Raw genomic sequence first — 25,451 nt, 5'->3', positions numbered from 1 at the left:
TTGGGGTGGTTCTAGTATAGAATACTGTTAATGCTACAGCATACAAAGACATTTTAGACAATTGTGCACTTCCAGCCTTGAGGCCACAGTTTGGTGAAGGCCCTTTTCACGATGACTGTGCTCCTGTGTACAAAGCCAACTCCACAAAGACGTGGTTTGATGAGTATAGTGTGAAGGAACTTAAGTGTCCTGAACAGAGCCCTGACCTCAACCCTATTGAACACCTTTGGGATGAATTTGAATGCATGCAAAACAAACACAGTGCCTTGTCCTCGTGTAATACAGTTTATTAATCAATGAACATACAAGCTGACATAAAATACTACTCGCATGGTAATCACTGCATGAATGGTACAAGGCAGACCCCACTCAAAGCTGCCTTGCTAGCTGATGCGTTTCGGGGAATATACCCCCTTCCTCAGAGCTAGCAAATGTAAAATTAAATACAAATATATAGACTGGGTGAGCACTATGTGACCCCAAACCAAACCCACTTAAACGGATGCAGCTGATCACCAGGGGGAGTGTGTGTGTGTGCTCCATACCAAAAAGTACATAGCTTTTTAATGGGATTGCAGTGCAGATTTGTATAAAGCTACTGTGAGCATAGCAACCAGTGACATTCCTGGTTCCATTTCAGCAAGCAATAATTATTAACAATAACCCAGCATTAGGTTGTAATAGAGGAATCAGAAAACTTTATATCTTGGTTAAAGCAGTGGCCAGGATCTCTTTTTTTTAAGTGTTTCTCAAATCAAAATCTGTAACATAATTGTGGGCCTGGTACATCATCTGGGGAAGGCCACATCCAGTATTAATTATATTGATAGCAATTCTGGTCATTAATGTTATTATTGATTGTGACGTGATATCTCCGTATGCTGTCAAATGAGGATCATGTAAAATGCTGATTAAAACATTGCTCATTACGTAATGATTTCAGGCCATACATCTCTCAGTTTTGCTGGGAACAGCTACATCAAATATCGGGTCTCTGAAAACAGCAAGAGAGATGAATTCAGACTGGGTCTACGAATGAGGACCCTGCAGAACAATGCCATCATCATGTACACCAGGTCCAACCCCTGTATGATCCTAAAGGTAAATAGCTATTAATTAACCTGCATTTGGTGTATCTTGCTCTATTCATGTGATCACAGGTGGTATGGGGAAAGGGATGGGGGGGTACATGTATCATAAGGGTGGGCAAATTGTGTATTAGTTGTGTTCTGGGGAATGTTTATTAAGCCATGTCTTGATGGCCATGATTGGAGCTTTGTTCATGATTCAAGCAGCCTTGTCCCATTGCAGCAGTAGAGGTGTAAGTGACTGGGCCCCAAAGCAAAATCTCTCAATGGTTTTCTGATCCTTTCATTTTAATGGAAATTGCAGGTGAAGTACTGAACAACCATGTGTTTTCAGTGCTTACTTGCAGCATTTTTCCTTTCTATAAATTACTTTTTATTCACTTGCAATGTGGATTGCCTAAGGAAAAGTAAATTCCCTAGCACAGCCCCTTCCTCATTGCACATTATAACCCTCTCCTCTACTGGGAGTGTCTGATTACTCTCTGTGCTGGCCCATCTCCTTTGCTCCTCCTTTCACCTCCCTACATAACCTTATACTGTTTGTAGCTGCCAAGGGAGGAGCGAAAAGGAACTCATCATTCTCAGGCCTTTTGGATGTCCAGACAAGGGAGGCTTTTACAGGTAAATAATATGCATAAAATGTGTTAAAGGCACATGTAATTTTTTAGAAAGTTTCTTGTTGAAATGAATGGTCTGGTGACAGGGTCCCTTTACAGCTGTTATCAAAAGAGGGAAAAAATGAAAGCAGATGCCCCAAATGTTTCCATTCTCCTAACCCTCCTGTATTGACATTTTTTGTTAACTGTATTGTCTCCCTCCATTTTGTAAAGCGCTGGGCAAACTGTTGGTCTTGTATAATAATAAAAATATAATAATAATATTGCATTATGGCCACTAGATAAAGCTAAAGGAACATAGGAAATTAGTATTTATTTCCTATGCTCCTCAGTGCCTTCTAGTGGCTATAATGTAGAATTACATGAAAAAAACATTCGAAAATACATTCCCCTGTAAAGAAACCGTTAAATAATGTCCGTTTTTGACATGTATATCAACACACAGCGAACGCTTACAGATATTCAGAAGGCGAACGGTCTTGTGAATAGTTTGTAAATAGATCTCAAAGGGAATTTTGTGTTGCAGCTTTTCTGGTCCTTTAATTCAAGCTGAGATTTTTTTTATTTGAAAGCATTTTACAACAGCAAATGAGTGTAATTATTCCACCAATCAATTCCTTCTCATGCATAATATAACAGAAAAAAGGCATAAAGCTCACTGGCGCAGGCCCTCTCTGGAGACCATTAAACTGCTGTATCCCTCGTTCTCACTGTAAACTCTTTGAAGGCTCTTTAGAAAGCTTTTGTATTTAAATTGGTAGTTTGCAACCGAACGGCTCGGCGGTAGATGCCTTTTAGGTCATTACAAGTAATCAAAGCTGAATACTGCATATTCTTTTGCTTATATTTCTGTACACCAGAGTCAGATAAAGAAAAGCTACGTTGTGCACCGAGAGGGACATTTAACAGGAAGAGAGGTTTGCTCAAGCAAATATTACTGTACTACCAGGGAAAATGTGTTTTCTTTCATATCTGTAAACTTATTACACAAATGTGGTCTATGTTCAATATGATTGAGATGCTATATGCTCAAGAGGACTCAAAAAATAATATCATTTTGTAGACAAAAATATTCTTGGTGTGGTGAGGTGAAGACAAGTTCAGACACAACACAGAGCAGTTGTATCTTGAGAAACAAAGGATAACATTTCAGCACAGTGATACTGACGGCTGACTTTCATGAATTAGGTGCCATGAATAAGGACCATACCACCAGAAAAGTGTTGCAAGTGATTATAGAATCACACTCATTGTTTGATGCATTTGGTGTGGAGGAACTTGAATGTCCTGCACAGAGCCCTGACGTCAATGTTACAGAACAGCTTTGGTATGAATTGGAATGTCAATTGCAAGCTAGGTCTTCTCATCCAACATTTGTACCTGACCGCACAAAAGCTCTTCCAGCTGATTGGGCACAGCTTCCCACAGACACCCAAAATCTAATGGAAAGCCTTCCCAGAAGAGCAGAGGCTGTTGTAACCACAAAGGAGGTCACATCTATATTAATGCCCATGTCTAAAATATGTATGAATATAAAACACATATTCAAGTATTTAATGAAAATGGAAAGGTTTAATTTAAAAAAGTCATCAGCAGGTTTATGGAAGGAAAAAAATAAAAGCAGATTAAACTTCAGTTTAGAGCCCAAATCCAGCTTTGCTTGGGACCACCACTCTTTCCCTGAAGCCCTCTTTTGCATTTTTTTTCTAAAATCAATGTATGCAAACCCTAAATCCAGAGCTAGCAACCTGGGGTGCTCTGGCTGGAGAGGGTGCCTGCACCCCCCCTCCTCCCCACCACCACCACGTCACCCAAAGAAATGCCGCCTCATTATAGAGACAGCCCTGCATGTGGAGCATGCATACGTACAACTGTACCTACATACAGCGACTGAGCCACACGTTGGGTATCACCGCGAACATCGCAGTGATAGCAGTAATTCTAGGGCCATTAGTCGCTGTTAAAGTGATTAGCAGTAAAGGCTTTTGATGCGTTGCCTACGGACAACAATGAATACCATAGTTTTTCACCATTGCACAGGCGTCCACAATTTTAAGGCATGACATGTTTGGTATCTATCACTCGATATAACTGCATCTTTTATATTTTCAAAAACATTGGGTATACTAAAATTAATATACACTAAAATTAATTTTTTAATTTAATTTAATTTTTTTTAATATAGTTTTTACTAAAAATATTTATTTGATAAATGTGCAGCTACAAGTTTTTAAATCTACGGGGCCCATGCTTTCAGAAAATATATCATTGTTTGGGGGTTTAAAGTCATTTTCTATCCAAAAATTCAGATTTTAGCCTGTATGTAAAAATATTTTAAAAAATTGCTCTGGTCCTATGGTGGTTAAATTAAAAAACGTCAGATCTCCAATGTAACAGAATATACTTTAACAAAATAAAAAATCCATAACTGTTAAACATTTCCTATTATATTAATTATGTGGTATTTTTATGAAGAAAATCTGGTTTAGAAAGTCCTTTTTTTTCATCCTTTCTATTGGAAGCCACAATGGATACAACATGTCCACCGTGCCTGACAAGTATTCCTGGGAAATCATTACGGAGCATATGGAAAGGGCTGTATCTTTTCTCTCAACATCTGTCGGTGAAATGAAGGGGGTTAAGAAGTATAATGAGATTAGAGCATCCAGTCCGCAATCCTAATTTGTTACGAAATCACCTTCAACACTGGCTGGAAACAAAAGCGTTACTGCTTTTATTTTTTTTTACAGACTGCCTGTCTGAGCAATAAAATAAATCTTTTTGGCACTTCTCTAGGATAATGTGTTACCAAGTGCGCCTTGCTTTTTTTTTTGTTCTTTTATGAAGACTGTAGCTTTTTTTTTACTGCGTGTTGGCAATCCTCACTACTTGGATGGTCTCCCGGTGGTGACTTGGTTGGGAAACACGCAACATTTTAATTAGATACACCCGCCACGAAGTGCACACATGGAATTTAATATCTCTTTCGGAACAAATCCCGTAGTAACTTGTTAGCATTCGGGAGACGCACTTGCAGATGGACCCTATATGGCGAAGGTGTCCCCAGAGGTAGTTTTAGTGTTGCAGTAAGTGCAGATGGTATCCAGAAGCTGGAAGTATAGAGGCCAAGGGCAAGCTGTTTTCTTCCAGGTGTTAGGGGCTACAAGTCTCAGCAGATCTTGGTGATTTCAGCAGAGGGGATATAAAGTGTACCAGGAGTGTTCTGAGGATTGCTAACAACCAATGCAGCAGATTAATCAGTGCACAGTTCCTTGTTCATGTGATTATACCTGGTTTTCTACATTATGCTTGTATTGACACCTACTGCACCAATGTTAGTTTTCAGCACAAGTGCCAAATAAAAGTTATATATAACTATAATTCACCTTTAATCCTTTTTTGTATTATTTTTCTTTTTAACACACGTGTTAAAATGCACATTTTAGGTCTGAAAAAGCCCCTAAAATGAGAGTGTATATTTTCTGAAAGCAGAGACCCCGGAGAGTAATATGCCCCCCAGAGAGTAATATGCAGCTGCAATTTTTTAGGTCACACAATATTAGGGCAACAGTTTATCAAACCCAAATGTTCAGTAAAAAAAATGCATTCAAATTCATTTTAATGCTCAAAAACACAATATAATACCCATTTTCTGATTAGGTATAAAGAGTAAGTAGATACCAAACATGTCAGGTCTCATGAAATGGCGAAAAAACATTGGTATCCCAAATTGTCCAAATGTGATGCTTTAAAAGCCTTTACAGGTCATCAGTTTCGAGTTAACTGTGAGTAATGACCCTTGAATATTTCCTCTCACTCCAATGTGTGCAAAAATATCCAACATGTGTGGTGCAATTGTTTTCACATGCACATGCATTTATGTTCGTATGTGCATGTACCCAGTGGGGGGTGGGGGGGGGGCTTTAAACATTTTAGCCATCTATTAAATGCCTAATGTCACCTATGCATCCAATGCAGCTGAATAGGGAATGGCAACTCAGAACCCGGAAGTTACTAAATCCTCATTGCTTCCGGCTTCATTCACCGGAGGGTAGATCAGTGAATGGATGGATCAGTGAATAGGAGCTTACTGGGGGTTTGGACCTGTTCCAGTGTTGGAAGGGAGTGCAGGGTAGGTGAATATCAGAAGGTGGGCAGTTCTTTTAGGAATCTCTGTCACTTTGCTATAAATGAGCCTATAACAGTCTCATTAAATTGCTTGTGTGTCATTTGGCAAGGCTACCTTTATTATGGGATGTCTGATATGTATGCTTCTTCGCCAGTCATGCAATGTATTGCTGTAATTCCCTTTGGCAGTCCCTTTTCTCAGTGATGGTGCATGCTCTGGACCAGTGATGTCAAACTCAATTTAATCGAGGGCCACATCAACATTATGGTTGTCCTCAGAGGGCCTGTAAGACTATATAAATGTATCTAATCTTTATTATAATTGCCTCTGCATTCGATTATCACTGGTTTTAGTAATAACTTAATACCTAGATCTGAAAGTAGAAGTCTAGGAAGTGGCCTAGTGGGCCTAGATCTGAAAGTAGAAGTCTAGGAAGTGGCCTGGTGGGCCGGATTCGGCCCCTGGGCCTTGAGTTTGACACATGTGCTCTGGACTGTATGCACAGAGCTCAGATGTAATGGAATAAATGCTTTACCCTGGATAGGTCATACAGCAAAAAAATATTTACAGGGTTCTACAGTATAGGGTTAGCTATATGATGTTTATTCTTGGAAAAAAATAGCAAGCAATGGGGTCAAAAATCCTGGCCAAGACACTATCTGCATGGAGCATGCAGGTTCCCCTTGTGCTTTTGTGGGTTTCCTCTTATGGTAGACCCAGGTAACACTCAGTTGAGTGGCTAACAGGTAACACTCAGTTGAGTGGCTAACAAAGCTCTGGTACGCATTTCAGACATGGAGCCACAGAAAGAGTAAGTTTCTAAGGTTTAGAAGTGCATCCAAAGATGGCAACATGGACATGCTAGTAGAGAAGGAAAAAGGAAGATGTGTATTATTGTGTTCATAAAACTGCAGTTACCCGTTAGGAATCTTTTTATAATTTCTTTTCTTTGTAAATAGTAAAAACATAAATTACAGCCGCTCATCGTCCTATGTCAATAGTTGCTGATTAGATGCCCATTCATGATATTGACTCATAAATTGGCCGCCCTGTTGTCAAGTAAGTATGTTTCTTCTCTGACTGAAGCAGTTTCAGCTTGCTAACCACATATGATTATATTGTCAGGTTTTAAGTCATATGAAAAGGAAAATCCCCTAATCCAATTATATGCGTCTGCTCTAAACACCTAATCATGGGCAGTAAGTGATCTCTGCCAGTGTTTATACAGCGGTGTCTGTGGTGGCGCTCTCTCTGCGCAAATTGCTTCAATTTCTCCCAGATTGCCCATTCTCACACGTGGAAATGAACTGTGGCGACATCTGATCCTTTCTAAACTACCGTCGTTCTCTGTGACTGATGTCTCAGTCTGGATCCTGTTACAGAAAGTCACTGAGTGAGATATTAACAAACGTCGCTGTTAGCATATCAGTGCTGATTGAGGAAATAACGAGAGATTCGTCTAATTGCAATAGATCTAGGCAAACGTCCTCAGAATTCTTACATGGCGGTCATACAGGAATCCCGGGCATGTTTATGTTTCTTTATGCTAGTACAGCATATCTGCACCACATTCAAACATCACTTTGGTTCCGTTCACTTGGGGCTTCTGGGATTCCTGCGGAAGGAGTTCTAGGTGTCCTGTTCAGATGCGGTCATCCTGTCGTTTACTTCAATGTGTACAGTGGCCTCATCTGTAAGCGACAGTCTGCGTGTAAGCATACATTGTACAATTACATGTAACACAGTATGTAAGGTTGAATAAAGACCAAGGTCCAACCAGTTCAACCTATGTATGTGAATGTGTGTGTCTATATTAATCTTGTTCTAACACTATATATAACACTATAACACCCATATCCCTGTAGATTCTGCGTAAGAAGAAACTCATCCAGAAGTTTCTTGAATTTATGTTATTATCAGATACCACCGCCTGTGGGAGGGAATTTCAAACTTTCACAGTGAAATACCCCTTGCGGATTCTAAGATTGAACCCCCTCTCTTCCACCTCTTATTGTGTCCCCGGGTTCTCAATGCAGTTTGTAGTTTGGGATAGGTGATTGTTTCTGGATGCAGGATAGACGTGTCCAAGAAAAATCATCTATTCCCATCCCCATGTAATCGCATCATGTACGATTACATGCTGCTGACAGATGCGGCCACTGTCACCATGACATTAACTTCAGTGGGCACAGCGGCCACATCTGAACAGGGACACCTGGGATTCCTGCCGCAAGAATGCATAGGTTGACACATAAATCTCAGAAAGCCCTTTGTGAATTGGGCCTAAAACAGCGATAATAGTTTCTTGCATGTTGTTCAAAATAATTGTAAATCCTGGCTACAGGACATTAACCTTGTTGTGCTTTATGGGACTGACAGCACATCACAGCTGACTGCAGTGTGCCACCAGGTAGTACATTGCCAGACATTGTGTTTTGATGGGGGTGCAATGGGTACTATTGAAAATGGATGACACTGCAGTACGTGTGTTGCTCTAGTGTGTTACCGCAATGCATAGACCTAAATGGGCTCAAAACACTTTCTCCCTAGGTGATGTTAACTATGTGTAATACGGAGCCTCCATGACTTAAAGAACTGATATCCAGTGAATGAAAGGGGGGGGACCAGGGACAGTCAGGCTGGAGAGGAAAGAGCTAGATGATGCTGAACATCCTCCAGCCAGGAAATGATGTGGGCTCTCTCTGACCTGACAAAAAGCAAAAATAAATTGGCAGGGCTTTTACCCTTTCCTACAATAGTCAAAACCAAAAACAGTTTTAGCTTCTTGTTCCAGGGACAGCTGTCTAACAGGGAATTTCCCTTAACTTTGGGAGCTTTGCTTTAACTTCCTGTTGCGCCTCTGGGACAGGAAGTGAAGGAATAATGTCTCTGATTGCACACAAACAACAAATAAACTGGCAGAGGTTTTACCCTTCCCTACTATATCCAAAACTAAAGAAAACGTTTTGCCTTTACATATACTCTAAGCCCCCATTCACGTGAGCCATGTGCGGAGACGTGCAGTGCGTTTTGGCCCATTTATCACTCACCAGCATAGGGCAGCGCATTCATTTCAATGAGCTGCCCTAAGCACGGCAAAGAAGATCATGCAGTAGTTTCAGCTGCGAGCGTTGCACATTTTTAAATGGCGTGCTTCTGCGTGATCTTTAAGCATTACCACGTGTGCCAAGAGGCTCATCGTGCTTGTACGGTTTGGGGTGGCAGTAATGGCACTGCAAATGCAACATGCATGCAAAATTGTGTGCACATTAATGCATAGAACTAGTGTGAATGGGGGCTCACAGAGTTTGTACAGCTGTTTTATGTGATGTTTGTCTGCAGATTTGCAATCATAATGAAAATTCCAGCAAACGTGCTAGAAAATATTATGTCTGCTGTGTTCTGATTCAGTCAGAGCTCAATCGAGTTTCCTTTTTCCCCACAATGTAACTTCCCAAGTGGGCGCGTGTTGTTGTTACATTTCAGCTCCTTTTTATCCGCCGTCGCCCAGGCCGGATTTTTCTCACATGACGCAGAGTGTTTTCAGTTGATAAATCTCCGAATTTCACCCATTGCATTTTTTAAATTCTTTTGTTCCCTGTTTTGTTTTCTTCTTCCCGCAGATTGTCGACGGTAAGTTGTGGTTCCAATTGGACTGTGGCAGCGGGCCAGGAATCCTGGGTATTTCTGGCAGGACGGTGAACGATGGGAATTGGCACTCGGTCTTTCTTGAGCTGAATCGGAATTTCACAAGCTTGTCGCTGGATGACAGCTACGTGGAACGTCGCAAGGCCCCGCTCTACTTCCAGACCCTCGGCACCGACAGCTCTATTTATTTCGGAGCTCAGGTGCAGGTCGAGACAGTCCGAAGCCTCACTGACAAAAGGAGCACACAGGTCCTGGGTGGCTTCCAGGGATGCTTGGACTCTGTCGTCTTGAATAACAATGAACTGCCACTTCAGAACAAGAGAAGCAGCTTTGCAGAAGTGGTCGGCTTAACCGAATTAAAACTCGGCTGCGTGCTCTATCCCGATGCCTGTGAGAGGAAGCCGTGCCAAAACGGAGGCAGCTGTACCAGCGTGCCATCTGGTGGTAAGTATACGCAATTACATCTTCATTTATGAATTTTTCATATTATCAATATTATTGCAGGCATTCAAGGATGGATTAACCATTAGGCATATGCTTAGGGCACCAAGGGAAGGGGCACCACAGAGTTGTATCTCTAGCTATCCTACCATGAAATCAGGGGTTTTTCAACTTTTTGAACAAAGGGCCAGTTCAATGTCCTCCAGACTTAAGATGGGCCGGACTGTGATCAGTTGAATTAAAAATGCCTCAGGATTTGTGGCCAGTAGGAGTAAAAAAAAAAAAAAACTACCTAGCTAAAGTGGTCATTGGAAGAAGGAAGAGTGCCCCATCATTGATATTTTTTTAAAAAGGCCGAAATAGTTGCCTATCATTAATATCAATGGAAGGAATAGTGACCTATCGTTGATATCAGTGGGAGGAATAATGCCCCATTGTGGCAGGAATAGTGTCCCATCAATTCATATCAATGGAAATAATAGTGAACTGCATAATAATAATAGTGGCTTATTGTTAATGTCAGAGGGAGGAATAACGCCACATTGTGGGAGAAATAGCGCCCCATCAATTGATATCAATGGGAGAATTAGTACCCCATCAATTGATATCAATGGGAGGAATAGTGGCCTATCATTAATATCAATGGGAGGAATAGTGGCCTATCGTTGATATCAGTGGGAGGAATAATGCCCCATTGTGGCAGGAATAGTGCCCCATCAATTCATATCAATGGAAAGAATAGTGGCTTATCGTTAATGTCAGAGGGAGGAATAATGCCACATTGTGGGAGAAATAGCGCCCCATCAATTGATATCAATGGGAGAATTAGTACCCCATCAATTGATATCAATGGGAGGAATAGTGGCCTATCGTTGATATCAATGGGAGGAATAATGCCCCATTGTGGCAGGAATAGTGCCCCATCAATTCATATCAATGGAAAGAATAGTGGCTTATCGTTAATGTCAGAGGGAGGAATAATGCCACATTGTGGGAGAAATAGTGCCCCAGCAGTGGTCAGAGAGAGAGAAATTGTGCCCATCGTTGGTGTCAAAGGGGGGTAATATTTCCAAACATTATAAAAATTTGAATGAAGGTCTAACTCTATCCCACCCTATCCAGGGCTAAAGAGAAATAGTTTTGCCTTTTAAACCTATTGTGTTTAATGGTTTCTTGTCTAGGGATCAATGAGCCGATGGTCTGCTGAGGTTCTATATTTGGTTCTGGTCTGATTAGGGGACAATGGCTTTGTCCATGAACACTTTACCCTGGGAACACAAACGTTTATTTAAATATAGTCCTTAAAGGAGAACTGTCACAATGAGACTGTCACAGGTCGGCTCAGTAGATCGGGAAGTGAGCGGACACATACCGGCATTCGCTCACTTCTCGATCCTGTGACGGCAGAGAGCCGTGACAGGGGAGGGACTGGATTCCCCCCTCCAGCGCTGACTGGCGGAACGGACAGGTGAGGGGGCGGGTACAGATGGCTCTGCCTCTAGATAGACAGAGCCAGCTGTCACTCACGCAGCTGGGCGGATCCATACATAATTGTCGTGAGCTGTAGCTCGCGGTATACTGAGCTTAGGGTGACGGGAGGACGCTAGTTTGTGTCCTCCCGTTACCCTAAGGAGAACTATGGGGAAAAGCCCTAACCCCATAGTTCTCCTTTAATAGCCACGAAAGAAGTAAATCTACTTTGTGTGCCACACATGTTTTTGCAATGCCAAATATTACCTTGTACAAGTAGCGGCGACATCATCACTGTGCAGAGAGCAGAGCTGTAGGAGGGGCCCAGCAAGTTTAACCACTGCAGGCTGCATGCAGAAAACTACAGGAGGGGTGGAGATAAGACCAGTCACCCTGCACAAGAAAAGAGAGAGCAGCAGTGACTGGTCTGTATTAGGGGAAGCTCCTGCACAAAGTTTTAAATTAAAGTTTTGAACTACTGCACATATCTGGAAAGAAATACAAAGCTCACCAAGATTCAGGTAAGAATAGACATGACTCTTGTATTTAGACAATATTTGCTTATCCCGGGGTTCACCTTTAAAATAAATAGTCACTGACAGGGAGTAGATTTACTAGTTTGCTGTGACATTTGTGGATAGCCTTACAAATGTAATTAATTCCACTAACATGCCTGCACATCTGGGAAGGTTTCGAAGTACATGTGTCTGCAATGTGTGCACTGAAAGATACTTTCTTCCTATACTGCTTAATTTTAATGAGTTTATCACCGCCGACAGGGCTGCAGAGGGTTCTTTCACATGGGGCTCCTGAGTTCTGGAGGGTTCTGAGCTGGAATCCTTGTGTTGTCCTTGTGGCACTGCCAATATGCAGATGCCAAGTTGCTTGGTTAAAGCAGAACTAAACTTTAAAAAAATCATAGCAGGTAGACTTCCTGGCAAAACTAGTTTACCTCTCAGCCAACCATTTTTATGCATTCTGTAAGGTGTTGAGAAGGAAGCTAGGTGCCAGGATGATGTAACTCTAGTGCTCATGTACAGTCACATCAGTGGTCACCCAATGGCAGAACAATAGAGATGCCGGGCAATCAGATGGCTAGGAGAAAATGTCAGCTACTGTGAATGGAACAAGGAAAGGGAACATTGCTAGACATAGGAGGCCAAACAAGGGGATACGCCTGTCATAATGTGCAAGAATTCTGCTCAGACTTGCAGTTTAAGGCAAAGGACAACCTTTTTTATGCATTTTGTAAGATGTTTAGAAGGGAGACAGGTGCCAGGACGATGTAACTCTAGTGCTCATGTACAGGAGTTACATGACCAGTGGTCACCCAATGGCAGATAGACTTTCTGTTAAAACTAGTTTACCTCTCAGCCAACCATTTTTATGCATTCTGTAAGGTGTTGAGAAGGAAACCAGGTGCCAGGATGATGTAACTCTAGTGCTCATGTACAGTTACATGATCAGTGGTTACCCAATGGCAAAAGAATGGAGATGCCAGGCTAACAGAAGGCTAGGAGAAAATGCCATCTACTCTGGATAGGGCAACGAAGGGGAACCTTGCATCAAGGGAGGAGGCCAAACTAGAGGGTAAGTCTTCTCTAATGTGCAAGTATTCTGCTTAGACTTGTGCATTATGCCAAAGGCTCTAAGGACCCTTTGTGGCATTAGTTTGGTTTTAAAGTGATCCTGTAAGGGACATCAGTGTGTCCAGACAATGTATACTGCCAAAACATAGGCATCATATAGTGCGGCATGTATATTCCTCTAATTGAGGGCTTGAATTCCAAGGAGCCAGGTAGACAGTTATCCTCAAAGACTACAGATAGCACCCAAATTTGAGGTTTTCTGGTTTTCTCTTGTCCTAATTAAAACCTGATTGCTCCTGGATTGGACAAACTGGCTCCAGAATTCCATACCAATTTTTCCACCCTTGTTGATTTTGCCTATGGTGGCACCTAAATCCTGGGCACACAATATACAAAGAGCCACCATTTCTGCCCAACTTGGAGCTAAGCCCTACCACTCCCAGAGCTGACCCCCATCTATTGCCAATTACAGGTCTAATGGCAAAATCTGTGTTCCATTTTTGATATAGAGATCTTTTGCTCTTATTTTGGAGGGATGAAAAAAATCATATTAAGGCGCACTTGCTTTGCTCTACATCGGGCAGGAGTTGAGGCCCTGTGTATAACTGAGTACCTGTCATCTACACTCTCCTCTGACGTACAGAAGTCAGTTGAAGGATCATCAAGAGATCTTTGAAGTGCCTGCATTTGGTCAGTAGTACATGTTTGGGCAAATTAATGCACTGGATTGGTTTGGGCACATTGATGCACTAGATTGGTCAACTGTGTTATAGAAGACGCACACCAAACGTATTGCCATTTTGCAGCACAAGAAAGACATATGGAATGCAAAAGGTCCATTGCTTTCAGTTTGGTCTGTTCATAGCAATACAGCTACATTTTTATGTTAAAAAAATAAAATAAAGTAAAAAAGACAAATTTGTATCAATTTTACTTCTCACAAACTTTACGCTGGGTTCACACCTTAGCGTATTGGAAACTCGCGTTTGCCACGCGTTTTACCGCGATTTGCGGTAAAAGAAACGCGCGGCAAACGCGAGTTTCCGAGGGTGTATCCGGCTGTATCCTGATGGATACAGCGGGATACGCGCGTTAATACGCCCCAAAGAAGCTCATGTACTTCTTTGAGCGTATGGCGTTTTACCGCGCGATCGCACGCGCGGTAAAACGCGCAGGTGAGAACCATGCCTATAGGCTAACATGGGTTTTCACCTGTTGCGCGTGTTACGCGCGGTAAAACGCTCAGGTGTGAACCGGGCCTTAGAGTTTTCAAAAAGGAAAGAAACTAAACCTCCTGGACAACTATGAGAAGTCATTCATGTTCTCCAGGCTGGGCACATCTGGCCATCTTCTATGGCCTGTGGCCATCTTTAACACCTGCCCCATCCAGTCACCAGTGGTGTAGCAGTATCTCAAACACAATTTTTTTTTTCTATGCCCCGACGCTTTATGTACCGGACTGTGCCAGATTGAGTACAGAGTCATTTCTGCAGTGTGTGTTATAGCCATCTGAAGGTACTTGTTAATACATAGATTTCCGCTCTTGTAAAAAGTAGGTTAAGTACCAAGGAGTCAGTCATGCCAGGTAATTACAATCATAGAGCAGGCAGTGAAATCGTTCTTCTAAATGATGCAGCTAAGCCTTCAATTTGTACTTTAAACCAATCCACACGAGCTGCAGATAAACTGTTATTTAGGGAAGTCTGGAGTTATTAAAGTGGCATTTAGTGTCCAGCGCTGAATGATAGCTTGATACGGGTTCTCGGTTTGTTTTACAACCTGTGTGAGGCTGAGTGTCCTTCACAGCTCTGATTCTGTTTATATGTGTTGTTAATGCTAATGGAGTCCAAGCCGATACATATGAATAGAACATGACAGTGTATTCTTAATGAGTACACATTTCACATTCTTAGGGGCTGATTTATAACGCGTTCGTCCAGAGTATAGCTGAGAGAATGACGTTCACAGTGCAGGAGCAAAGCACACAACATTTGTAGTGCATTACACTAATTTCCTATCCTCCTCGGCTCCATCTAGTGGCAGTAATTGAGTGTGAACCTCATTTGGTCAGCTATTCGCTGGGTGAACATTTTATAAGTCAGCCCCTTAGTGTAACAGCTCCCTGAAGGTCAGATTTGTCAAGACTTTCACACTTGGCATGTAAAGTCTTCCTCTAATGGTCATCTGTATATTACATGTTTATTTAATTGAAGGTTTTTATATACTGCCCACAGTTTACACAGAGCTTTATATACTGCACATTTACATCAGTCCCTGCCCTCAAGCAGCTTACAATCTAAGGTCCCTCTCTCACATGCCTATATACATGGACATATACATGCACATACATGCTAGGGCTGATTTAGACAGGAGCCAGTTAACCTGCAAGCATGTCTTTGGGGTGTGATCAGCTTTATTTAGAATTAGCATTCCCTTTTAAAGTAAACATGTCATGAGAGAAATAAAGGCTTTGCCATTGCGGACCTACTTCTGAAATTACTAGCCGACTAGATGACCCCATTTGCATCACTGTGTGCACAACGGCGGGAATGTCTCATATAAGACTTTATAAATCACAACACTGAACCCTAAAATAAGAGATGAGACGGCAGGGGAGAAGCGATTTAAAACAGCTCTTCACCGTCACTTTTATCTGCAGATCCTACAGTGTCATATTTCAGGCATCTGGAGTGGATTTGGTAGTCAGTCGTGAAAGGGTTGAGATAGAGAAATAAGTTTTAGAAAATAGGAATCCGTAGTTAATAAAAAATCAGTTGTATAGCATGCAGGCATTTGCAGAAACTAGACATGATTGCATAATTGGGCATCAGTCACATTGACTGCTATCAAAGAGTTTACCTTTAAAGGGTAACCCCAACCAAAGCCCATATGACAGGGTTAGGCAGCTTTGACACTCCAGCTCAGGTGGAACTACAAGTCCCACAATGAATTGCAGGATTCTGACAGCCACAGGCATGACTCCCAGAGGCGTAATGGGATTGTTGGTTTTATCACAGCTGGCGTGCCAAAGTAGCCTACCCATGTGATCTACAGTATTTCACGCTCTATAAGGCGCTCCAGATGATAGGACGCAGGGCTTCTGTGACAGAAATTCTGTGACAGAAGCTGCAGTTAGTGACCACTGAGACAGGTGGCGCTGTCTCAGTAATCACACAGAGCAGACGAAGAACAAACTTTCACACTTGGCATGTGAAGTCTTCCTCTAATGGTCATCTGTATATTACATGTTTAATTGAAGGTTTTTATATAATGCCCACAGTTTCTGTATGTCCCAGGCGTCGGGCGATAGGTATTCGCTCCATAAGACGCAGGCACATTTCCCCCCTCCTTTTGGGGGAAAAAAGTGCGTCGTACGGAGCGAAAAATACGGTAAGTTCCTGGGTCTGCACTTTATACTGAATTATACTACCAACCTGGGTTAAATTATGGTTCACAAGTGGTACGGTCAATAACTTGTTTGTTAAACTAAATTTAATTTATACCACCGCCCTGGAAGAAGTTACAACCGCCCTGGTTAAACTTCAATTGTTTAAACGCCAATTTTTTACGCCACTTAGCTCCCAGGCACTTTGTTCTCCAAGCCCTGTGTGAGATGACAGGAAGACTGGAAGACCAATATGACCCTTGGGAAGACTTCTTAGTATTTCTGTTGAGTGCAGCAAGAGGAGAGGAAGCCAGAGGGAAACTTAGAGGGTTATTCACAAAAGGGTGAAGAGTTTGGAGAAGTCAGGAGAAGTGAACAATCTAGGACAAAATAGTTGATTTGGAAAAATTCTCCAATTCAGCTCACTTTCCAGATCAGGTATGTTGTCCTAGATTGATCACTTATCCCGCCTTCTCCAAACTCTTCACCCTTTTGTGAATAACCCCCTTAGTCTGCCAGTGTGGAGTTACCTTTAAGATTCTCTTTTTTTCTCGTCCTGTAAGCATTAGTGTTGCTTACTTACATTCAGAGCTCAATTTCCTTCGATAATTTCCTGTGTAGGAGACAACATAGTCATGAAAATCACACTCCAGCAAGTTTGTTATGTCCCACTAATAGGGAGAAGACGGATTCCTTTGCGGCTTCATGAAAACTTTGCACACAGTGCCACCTAGGGTATTTATTTAGTACATGCAGCATCTCTAACCGCAATATTGGCCTGAAAAATCAGTTCTTTGTTAAAGCCAATAGTTTTCTAGTATTATGAATGTCCAGCAGCCTTTCTCAACCAGGTGGCCTCCTGGCTTCCTCCAGGGTGACTCTAAATTTTTGGACAGGGTCTATGGAGTAGATGGGCCAGCCATCAGCACCATGTAAATGTATGATGCTATTCCAAGGAGGGTTGGTACCATGCAGAAAAGGATGGAGGTTCATTTTTGTCCAGGTCTGTTCTGCCTCTCACCCTCTGCCATGCTACCATAGCTGTGGCTCCTGATGTGATGGTATGACACGGGAAGGGGGAACTGAGGGCTTGGCTGTGATTTGGGGACTTCTGATGTGAAGGGGGGACTCTGATATGAAATGGGAATTCTGATTTAAAGGGAGGCTCCTTGCTGCGTTTCGCGCCGGGGGGGGGGGGGGGGGGGGGCGCGCTTTCTAATGTGAATGTTCAGGAAGTGAAGTGTTTTTCCCTTAAAACCCATACCAGACCCTTACCCAGGATAGGGTTCTGGTATGGATATTATGGAGAGCACAAGTCATTTTAGATTGTAAGCACTCACGGGCAGGTCCCTCCTTACCATCTTGTCTTGAATTGTATTGTGATTGTAATGTCTTCCTTATATTGGAAAGCGCTGCGCAAACTGTTGGCGCTCTATAAATCCAGTATAATAATAATTCATGGTTTTTACAATTTAGAGTGTGGTATACTTATAAGGATGCTGTGACTGAAAAATGGTTGAGAAACGCTGATGTACAGTAATGGCTGAAACCTAAACTGCAGACTTAACAGATCAGTTAACATCAATAGCCCAGGAACGCTGCAGGGGTTCGGGGCTCAAAATTTCAAGTCTTGAGCTACTAGCCAGGCCTCAAGAGTTACTGGCCACCAGTTGCCCCACCTAACCCCTACCCTGCCCCGGGCTTAACAACACCCCTAAACAAACCTCTTAAATAATCTTATGATAATTCTTATCTTATGATAGTTGCCGCTTGTAAACGGCAGATTAGGGATTCCTGCTGCCAGGAAAACGCAAGTTCCTGACACAGGAATCCCTAATCACACCTGAAACATACTGTAGGTGTGAATGGGGCCTAATATACACATACACTAAAGGTGTCCATACACCTCCCAATTATCGTACGATAATCGCGGGTGATCCCATGATTGTACGATAATCGGCAGGTGTATGGGCAGCTTTTTAGGCAGGTGTAAAAAAATGCTGTAAAGTAAGAATGCTTTCAGAAATATATATTGTTTTTATTGTTTATTTTTAAATTTTTCATTTGAAACATAGAAAAGTGAGTGAACTGAAGAAAAATGTAAATGAAATCAATATTTGGTGTGACTACCCTTTTGGTTTTTAAACCAGCATCAGTTGTTACACTTGCACAAGTCAGGGATTTTGTAGTATTAGAGTCAGGTGTATGATTAACCAAATATACCAAGCAAGTGCTAATGATCCTCAATTTCATAGGTAGGTTGGTACACAGTCATTAACTGAAACCGAAACAGCTCTGTAGGAGGCTTAAAACTGGGTGAGGGACAGCCAAACTCTGCTACTAAGGTGAGGATGTGGAAGACAGTTTCATATCACAGGTCATACACCATGGCATCAAGAAAAAGGTATTTATTGTGCATCAGCAAGGTCTCTATGAGGGCAAAGTTTTCAAAGCAGACGGGGGTTTCAAGATGTGCTGTTCAAGCTCTTTTGGAGAAGCACAAAGAAATGGGCAACGTTGAGGACCGCAGACGCATTGGTCCGCCAAGGAAACTTAATGCAGCAGATGAAAGACACATCATGCTTACTTCCCTTCAACATCGGAAGATGCCCGGCAGTGCCATCATTAGAACTGGAAGTAACCAGTGGGACCCAGGTACATCCATCTGCTGTCTTAATCGGCTAACTAATCGATTTTGAAAATAATCGTTAGCTGCAGCTCTACCTTTGATGTGGAAACACGTTTCAACTATCCATGAAAACATAGGAACTGGTGTGCAGAAAAATGGCAGCAGGTGCTCTGGACTGATGAGTCAAAATTTGTAATATTTGGCTGTAGCAGGAAGCAGTTTGTTTGCTGAAGGGCTGGAGAGCGGTACAATAATGAAGCATGGTGGAGGTTTCTTGCAAGTCTGGGGCTGCATTTCTGCAAATGGAGTGGGAGATTTGGTCAGGATCAATGGTGTCCTTGATGCTGAGAAATACATGTAGATAATTATCCATCATGCCATACCACCGGGGAGGCGTGTGATTGGCCCCAAATGTATTCTGCAGCAGGACAACAACCCCAAACATACAGCCAATGTCATTAAAAACTATCTTCAGTGTAAAGAAGAACAAGGAGTCCTGGAAGTGATGGTTTGGCCCCCACAGAACCCTGATCTCAACCTCATGGAGTCTGTCTGGGATTACATGAAGAGACAGAAGGATTTGAGGCAGTCGACATCCACAGAAGATCTGTGCTTAGTTCTCCGAGATGTATGGAACAATCTACTTGCCGAGTTCTTTCAAAAACTGTGTGCAAGCGTACCTGGAAGAAGGCAAAGGGTGGTCACACCAAATATTGATTTGATTTGGATTTCTCTTCTGTTTACTTACTTAACATTTTGTTCATTATAAATAGACTATTGATACTTATTTCTGAAATCATTCTTACTTTACAGCATTTTTTAACACCTGCCTAAAATGTTTGCACAGTGCTGTGTGGATAGATAGATAGATAGATAGATAGATAGATAGATAGATAGATAGATAGATAGATAGATAGATAGATAGATAGATAGATAGATAGACAGTATTTAAAATATGAAATCATCTTTTTCTGTACAATCTCTAATTTATTCCCTTCACGGCTAGTCTGTTAATAGCCACTAGATGTCACCATTGAGTCATGCAGCAGCCAAAATCCACCTTCTTTGTGTCATTGTTACATTATTGGAGAACAGTTAATTAAAATTTAACTCTAATGCTTTTGCATGAGAAAAAACAAGTGTAATAAGATAAAATCCGGGGATTTGCAACCATAAATATACAAGCTCAAATTAAAGCCACGCTCAAGGCAGATATTAAAATGAGAAATATGGGGCCAATCAACGTGGACCTGGGCAGACAAGCTTTCCTGTTCCCAATCACATTGTCATAAAGGAGTATTTGCTCAGGGCTCGTGTCGCAGCAACTTTGTGCATTCTTTTTTATTTCCTGCATTGTCCCTCGAACCTGAGATTATCTCCTGCAGTGGCTGCTATTAAAATAAATAGTACCATGTCCCATTATTAGCACTAGCCAACCAGGCCAATAAATCCACTTTAGTCACATTAGAGCACTGTGACCAGCCAGGATGGAGAATCTTATAGGAAGGCTGCTAAAGTCTGTGATTTAATATAGTTTCTTTTTTGTAGGTTCAGACTTGTGGACAGGAAGAGGTCTACCAATGTGGCCTCTGCAGAGGCGTACCAATTATAAAATGCGCCTATGGCATCCTACCCAGCTCCTACTCATCTTCCCAAGGGTGGTGAAAAAGTGGCCAATGATTAACAGCTTGATTATTCACCCCTTTATTAATATGCCCTTCAGTATGTCAGAATTTGATTTACAGTGATATTAAAGTCAGAATGTTTTAAGCTATTCCAAATGGTGATGAAGTCACTTACAATGGATGCTGCTCCTTTATTTGTAAAAGTTTTAGTTTCCTCCAGAATTAACTGGTCCCCTGTGGACTGGCCCTGATATCCTGTTTAGGGTGGCTCCTTTCCCTTGCAGGGTCCTATGGAGCCACCCTTGTGTGTGCTAGTAAGCTGTGATGGGGGAATTTATCAAAACTGGAGCAGGTAAAATCTGGAGCAGTTGCCCATGGCAACCAATCAGCATCTCTCTTCAGTTTGCTCAGGTAAGATTTGAAAATGAGACAGAGAAGCTGATTGATTGCACTGCAAATCCGCTCCAGATTTTATCTGCTCCAGGTTTGATACATTCCCCTCTGTGTGTCTCCACAAACACATAAGCACAGCAAGTCATTTCCCTCATGCTCCTTCTCCCCTCTCCAAGCTAGTAGATGGACAGCTGTAGACTTTAATGTCCCTTGTGATCTTGTACAGGATGATTCAAGGAAGCTGAACCTAGGGAGTTGGAGCTGTATGAAAACTTGATGACTAAGTGTTTGGGCAAAAAAAAAAAATATTTGCTGGACAATGTCTATTTGTTTTATCCGGAGTCCATATTGAAATACAGATTGAAACTTTAACAATACTTAATTTGTTTTCTGTAGAACAAAAAAGGTTGAAAATGTTGTAGCTAAAAAATGTGTTATTTGTAACATTGACCAGTAGGAGGCGCTGGGCTACAGCAAAATCCCTCAATAGTTGCCTTTCCGTGTTCATTGATGCCGCTTTGCTGATAACGTCTTTTTCTTTTCTTCCGATAGGTTATCAGTGCAGTTGCCCATCTAAGTTTATAGGGAAGAACTGTGAGTCAGAGATCACGGCATGCTTTCCAAACCCTTGCCGGAATGGTGGGACGTGTGATCCGATTGGAAGCGCGTTTATCTGCACTTGCAGGCCCGGCCTGAGGGGATTAACGTAAGTGGCTGCCCATTTGAATATCAAAGTGCTTGCACGCGGCCGCCGTTCGCCGGCCCTTTCAACCGAACAACAAGGGATTTGCAGGAAATAGCGCGGCATGATATGATTATTACAGGTGGTCTGTGTAAACCAGATCTGGTGATGACCCAAATGAATCATACGTTTTCTAATCCTGATGTAATGACTCATGTGAAGGTCCATGTCACAGCACTTCTCCATATCTAGAAATTGATGCGCAGAAACATCTGCACCCCGCTGCTAGTGATACTTCTGGGCTGGAGGACAAGTTTACCAAATGCTGCGTTGAGGAAAAACCTTTTTAATTGAGAGACGATGTGTTCAATTTTTCATTTGTTTGTGGTGAAAGAAAACTTTCTGCAGTAAGAAGCACTGAGTTGAAAAGTCCCAGCACACACTACCCTGTTATAACATCAGCATTGTAATAAAAATACATACTGGAGTTGATACTGATAATGCAATCAAAGCTTACTTGAAAAAAATGTATGTAGTGAGTGCCGCCTTCCGTCTGCCCATCACTTTCATCAACTTCCTGGATTCCCAGAGTGCTTTCTGCCTATTTCCCTGCTGCTTGATGTGATACAATCTCTATTTCTCAAGACTACATCACCCATCATGCACTGCTTCCAGCAAGCAATGATAATGCTACATTGTTCAGATGTTGAGTTGTAGTTCAGATGGCAGGCTTAGGTAGAGTGGTGACTCAAGGAAGTGTGAATCAATTGTGTCAGTTCATTGAGGAATTCCATCCTATGGGTATCTTCAATAAGTAAGTTTACAAACTTCTAGATGGATATAATTATTAGGAGCGGGAGAGACGGTATGCAAATTCAATATAAAAATACATATTTAGTTTTCGGTTTTGACCAGAGATACCCATTTAAGTCGATGGCTTTTAAAACTCACACTTCACGTGAATCAGTAGGGCACACGTAACATTATCATACAACGTGATTAAAGTGGACCCTCTATGAAAATGGAAGGTCTGCTTTTGTGCTTTCCCCATGCCCTCTCCAAACACAAATGGATTTAAAAAGTCATCATTGCTTAACCAAACTCTTCCTTATAAAAAGAATTAAAGCACTACCCTGGGCTCAAGCTCCCGTGAGGCACAGGTCACAGCTGAGTTGGGTGCTCAAAATTCTATCAGAATGCACACCAGCACATTAAAGCCATTCGTGTTGGGGAAGAGGGGCAGTGGGCGGGTAATAAAGCTAGGGCTACAACCAACGAATCGATTATGAGAATAGTTGTCAACTATTCTCATTATCGATTTGTTGGTTGGAGGGAGAGAAAGAGAGATTTTTTTAATGCAACTAATCGATTCATCGGAAAAATAGTCGGGCAACTAATCGATTATGAAAATAATTGTTAGCCGAACCCTAAATAAAGACCTTTCAGCTTCAGAAATGTTGCTGTCATATGATAATTTTTGCATACAGCACTAAAAGCGTATTGATCACGATCCTGGAGTGCCAGTGACCTTTTGTTCTTCTTGCACTGAGCCGCACCATCTGTCATCGCAGTACCCATTAATTCATAGGCACTTATGGGTCAAGAGTGCAATGGGCTCTTGGACTTCCAAAGGGGACATTTTTTTGGTGACTGCAGTCTAAGAGGGCATTTCCCTCAATTTGAAGAAGCTTCCTCCAACATTCTGTTGTTTCTACATAACAGGATGTGAAGGGAAATCTCCCCAGTTGGGCTATAGATGGCGAAAGAAAAGCTAATGGGTTTTAACCCTTTCCTACTTTATCCAAAACGGAAAAGAAATGGCTTTAGAAATAGTTTGAGTTCACTAAGAATGAATGTTTTTTGAAAATCCAATGTTTGAAAGTGGGGTGGGCACAGTCAGGTTGGGGAGAAAGCTCTGGGTGATGCTGGACATCCACCAACCAGGATATCTTGCGAGCTCCATCTGACTTGCTTCAGCTTCTAATTTACATTGTGAGAAGCTCACTGTGTGCAGTGAAATCAGAGTAAGCAATTTCAGCCCAGGAGAGCAGCCGGTACAACTGTACAAGACTGAAGGGAAGGCCGGAGTTTAGCTTTAAATTATAGTTATCCTCTAAAACAGTTTCTTATTTCTTAAACTATCCTTTCCCAAATAACCATTTTATTCTCTCGCTAGGTGTGAAGAAGATATAAATGAGTGTGAGAGAGAGGACTGTGAAAATGGTGGAACTTGTGTGAACATCTTCGGTTCTTTCTTCTGTAACTGTACCCATGGATACGTTGGACAGTATTGTGGTCTGAGGCCCGTGGTTGTTCCCAACATCCAAGCTGGACACTCCTATGTCGGCAAAGAGGAGCTGATCGGAATAGCCGTGGTGCTATTCGTCATATTTGTCCTCATCGTCCTCTTCATAGTATTCCGGAAGAAGGTGTTCCGCAAAAACTACTCGCGTAACAACATCACTCTCGTCCAAGACCCAGCCACTGCGGCTCTTCTGAATAAAACCAACGGGATCCAGTTCAAGAACCTTCGCAGCGGCGGAGATAGTAGAAACATTTACCAAGAGGTTGGACCGCCGCAAGTCCCGGTCCGGCCCATGGCTTACACTCCTTGTTTCCAGAGCGAATCTCGGAACAATCTTGATAAGATGGTGGACGGTCTGGGCGTGGAGCACCAGGAGATGACAACTTTCCATCCGGAGTCTCCGAGGATACTGACGGCTCGAAGAGGGGTGGTGGTGTGCAGTGTGGCTCCCAACATGCCATCGGTGTCGCCGTGCCGTTCTGACTGTGACTCTATCAGGAAAGGACCGTGGGACTCAGGACATGATTGTAAGTCACGTTTGATACATAGTAAACATATAGGAGAGGGCATTAAAGAGACCCTGTCACCAGACTATTAATTTCAACAGCACCCTTTCCTATAATATTATGCATATTTAACATATTTTCGGCATGTTACATACCTGTAGAAGCCTCCCTTGTGTAGACTTCCAAGAGCCTTAAGTCTTCTGCTGGGCACCACCATCTTGGATGTCATATCGACAGCCCCAGCAGACTGAGAGCTGTCCCTCAAGTAACACTCTATATTTTTTCCCTTCACTCCTCCCCTGGTAGCTGCATAAAAGGTCATGTAGGGAGGGGAGGGACGAAGGAGCTGGGCCAGCCGGCTGTTGATATCACATCCAAGTAATTATACTATCCCAGAAGAGGGAAGGGTTATGATTGCAAGGAGGGGGTGGGGGCTGTGCCAGGAAACTGACTCTTCCTGAAGAAAATTATTTTTCTAGTAAATTCAGACTGTATAGACGTGAGGACATCATTAGTCAATAGGCCACCGGAGCCCAGGGAAGAAGAGGCTGCGGGGATCAGTTCTTCTTTAACATGCTGTTGTAATGTCAATACTCATTTTCAATATTTTTAAAACGACAGCTTTCATTATAAAAACACCAGGTGACCCAGTCATTGTTTAGGCACTACTTGGTAAAAGGTGACAACAGTCTGACCCCATCTTTCAGTTGTGCTTTTGTGTTGCCACCCTGGCACATGAGCTTCCAATGGAGACTACAACTAGATGCCTCGCATGGTGAGGAAGCCACCCTAAGAAATGCAATGCAGCCATGATAGGCTGCAGGAGATCAACAATAAAGAGCTGCAGCAAAGAATAAAAATTTGCAAAACACGTATTTAAAAAAAAAATTGTCAATGGTTTATGATCCGCAGCACTTTAGAAAACAATGTTTAATCAGTTTGGG

General features: G+C 42.2%; 1 protein-coding gene across 1 annotated transcript in view; it reads left to right on the top strand.

Annotated features, from left to right (window-relative positions):
• The window catches only part of FAT3 (FAT atypical cadherin 3), a 452,567-nt gene that overhangs the window by 411,338 nt on the left and 15,778 nt on the right, over nucleotides 1–25,451 (top strand). Inside the window, exons 21-24 of the mRNA XM_018558632.1 lie at nucleotides 944–1,101; nucleotides 9,458–9,926; nucleotides 21,567–21,720; nucleotides 23,873–24,528. Coding sequence (XP_018414134.1) covers nucleotides 944–1,101; nucleotides 9,458–9,926; nucleotides 21,567–21,720; nucleotides 23,873–24,528 — 1,437 coding nt within the window. The remainder of the gene's footprint in view (nucleotides 1–943; nucleotides 1,102–9,457; nucleotides 9,927–21,566; nucleotides 21,721–23,872; nucleotides 24,529–25,451) is intronic.

Source organism: Nanorana parkeri, unplaced genomic scaffold (assembly GCF_000935625.1).
Source record: "Nanorana parkeri isolate BGI_ZX_2015 unplaced genomic scaffold, ASM93562v1 scaffold350, whole genome shotgun sequence".
Lineage (NCBI taxonomy): Eukaryota > Metazoa > Chordata > Amphibia > Anura > Dicroglossidae > Nanorana > Nanorana parkeri.
Note: the sequence above shows the minus strand (reverse complement) of the source record. Positions and strands in the feature narration are given on the sequence as shown.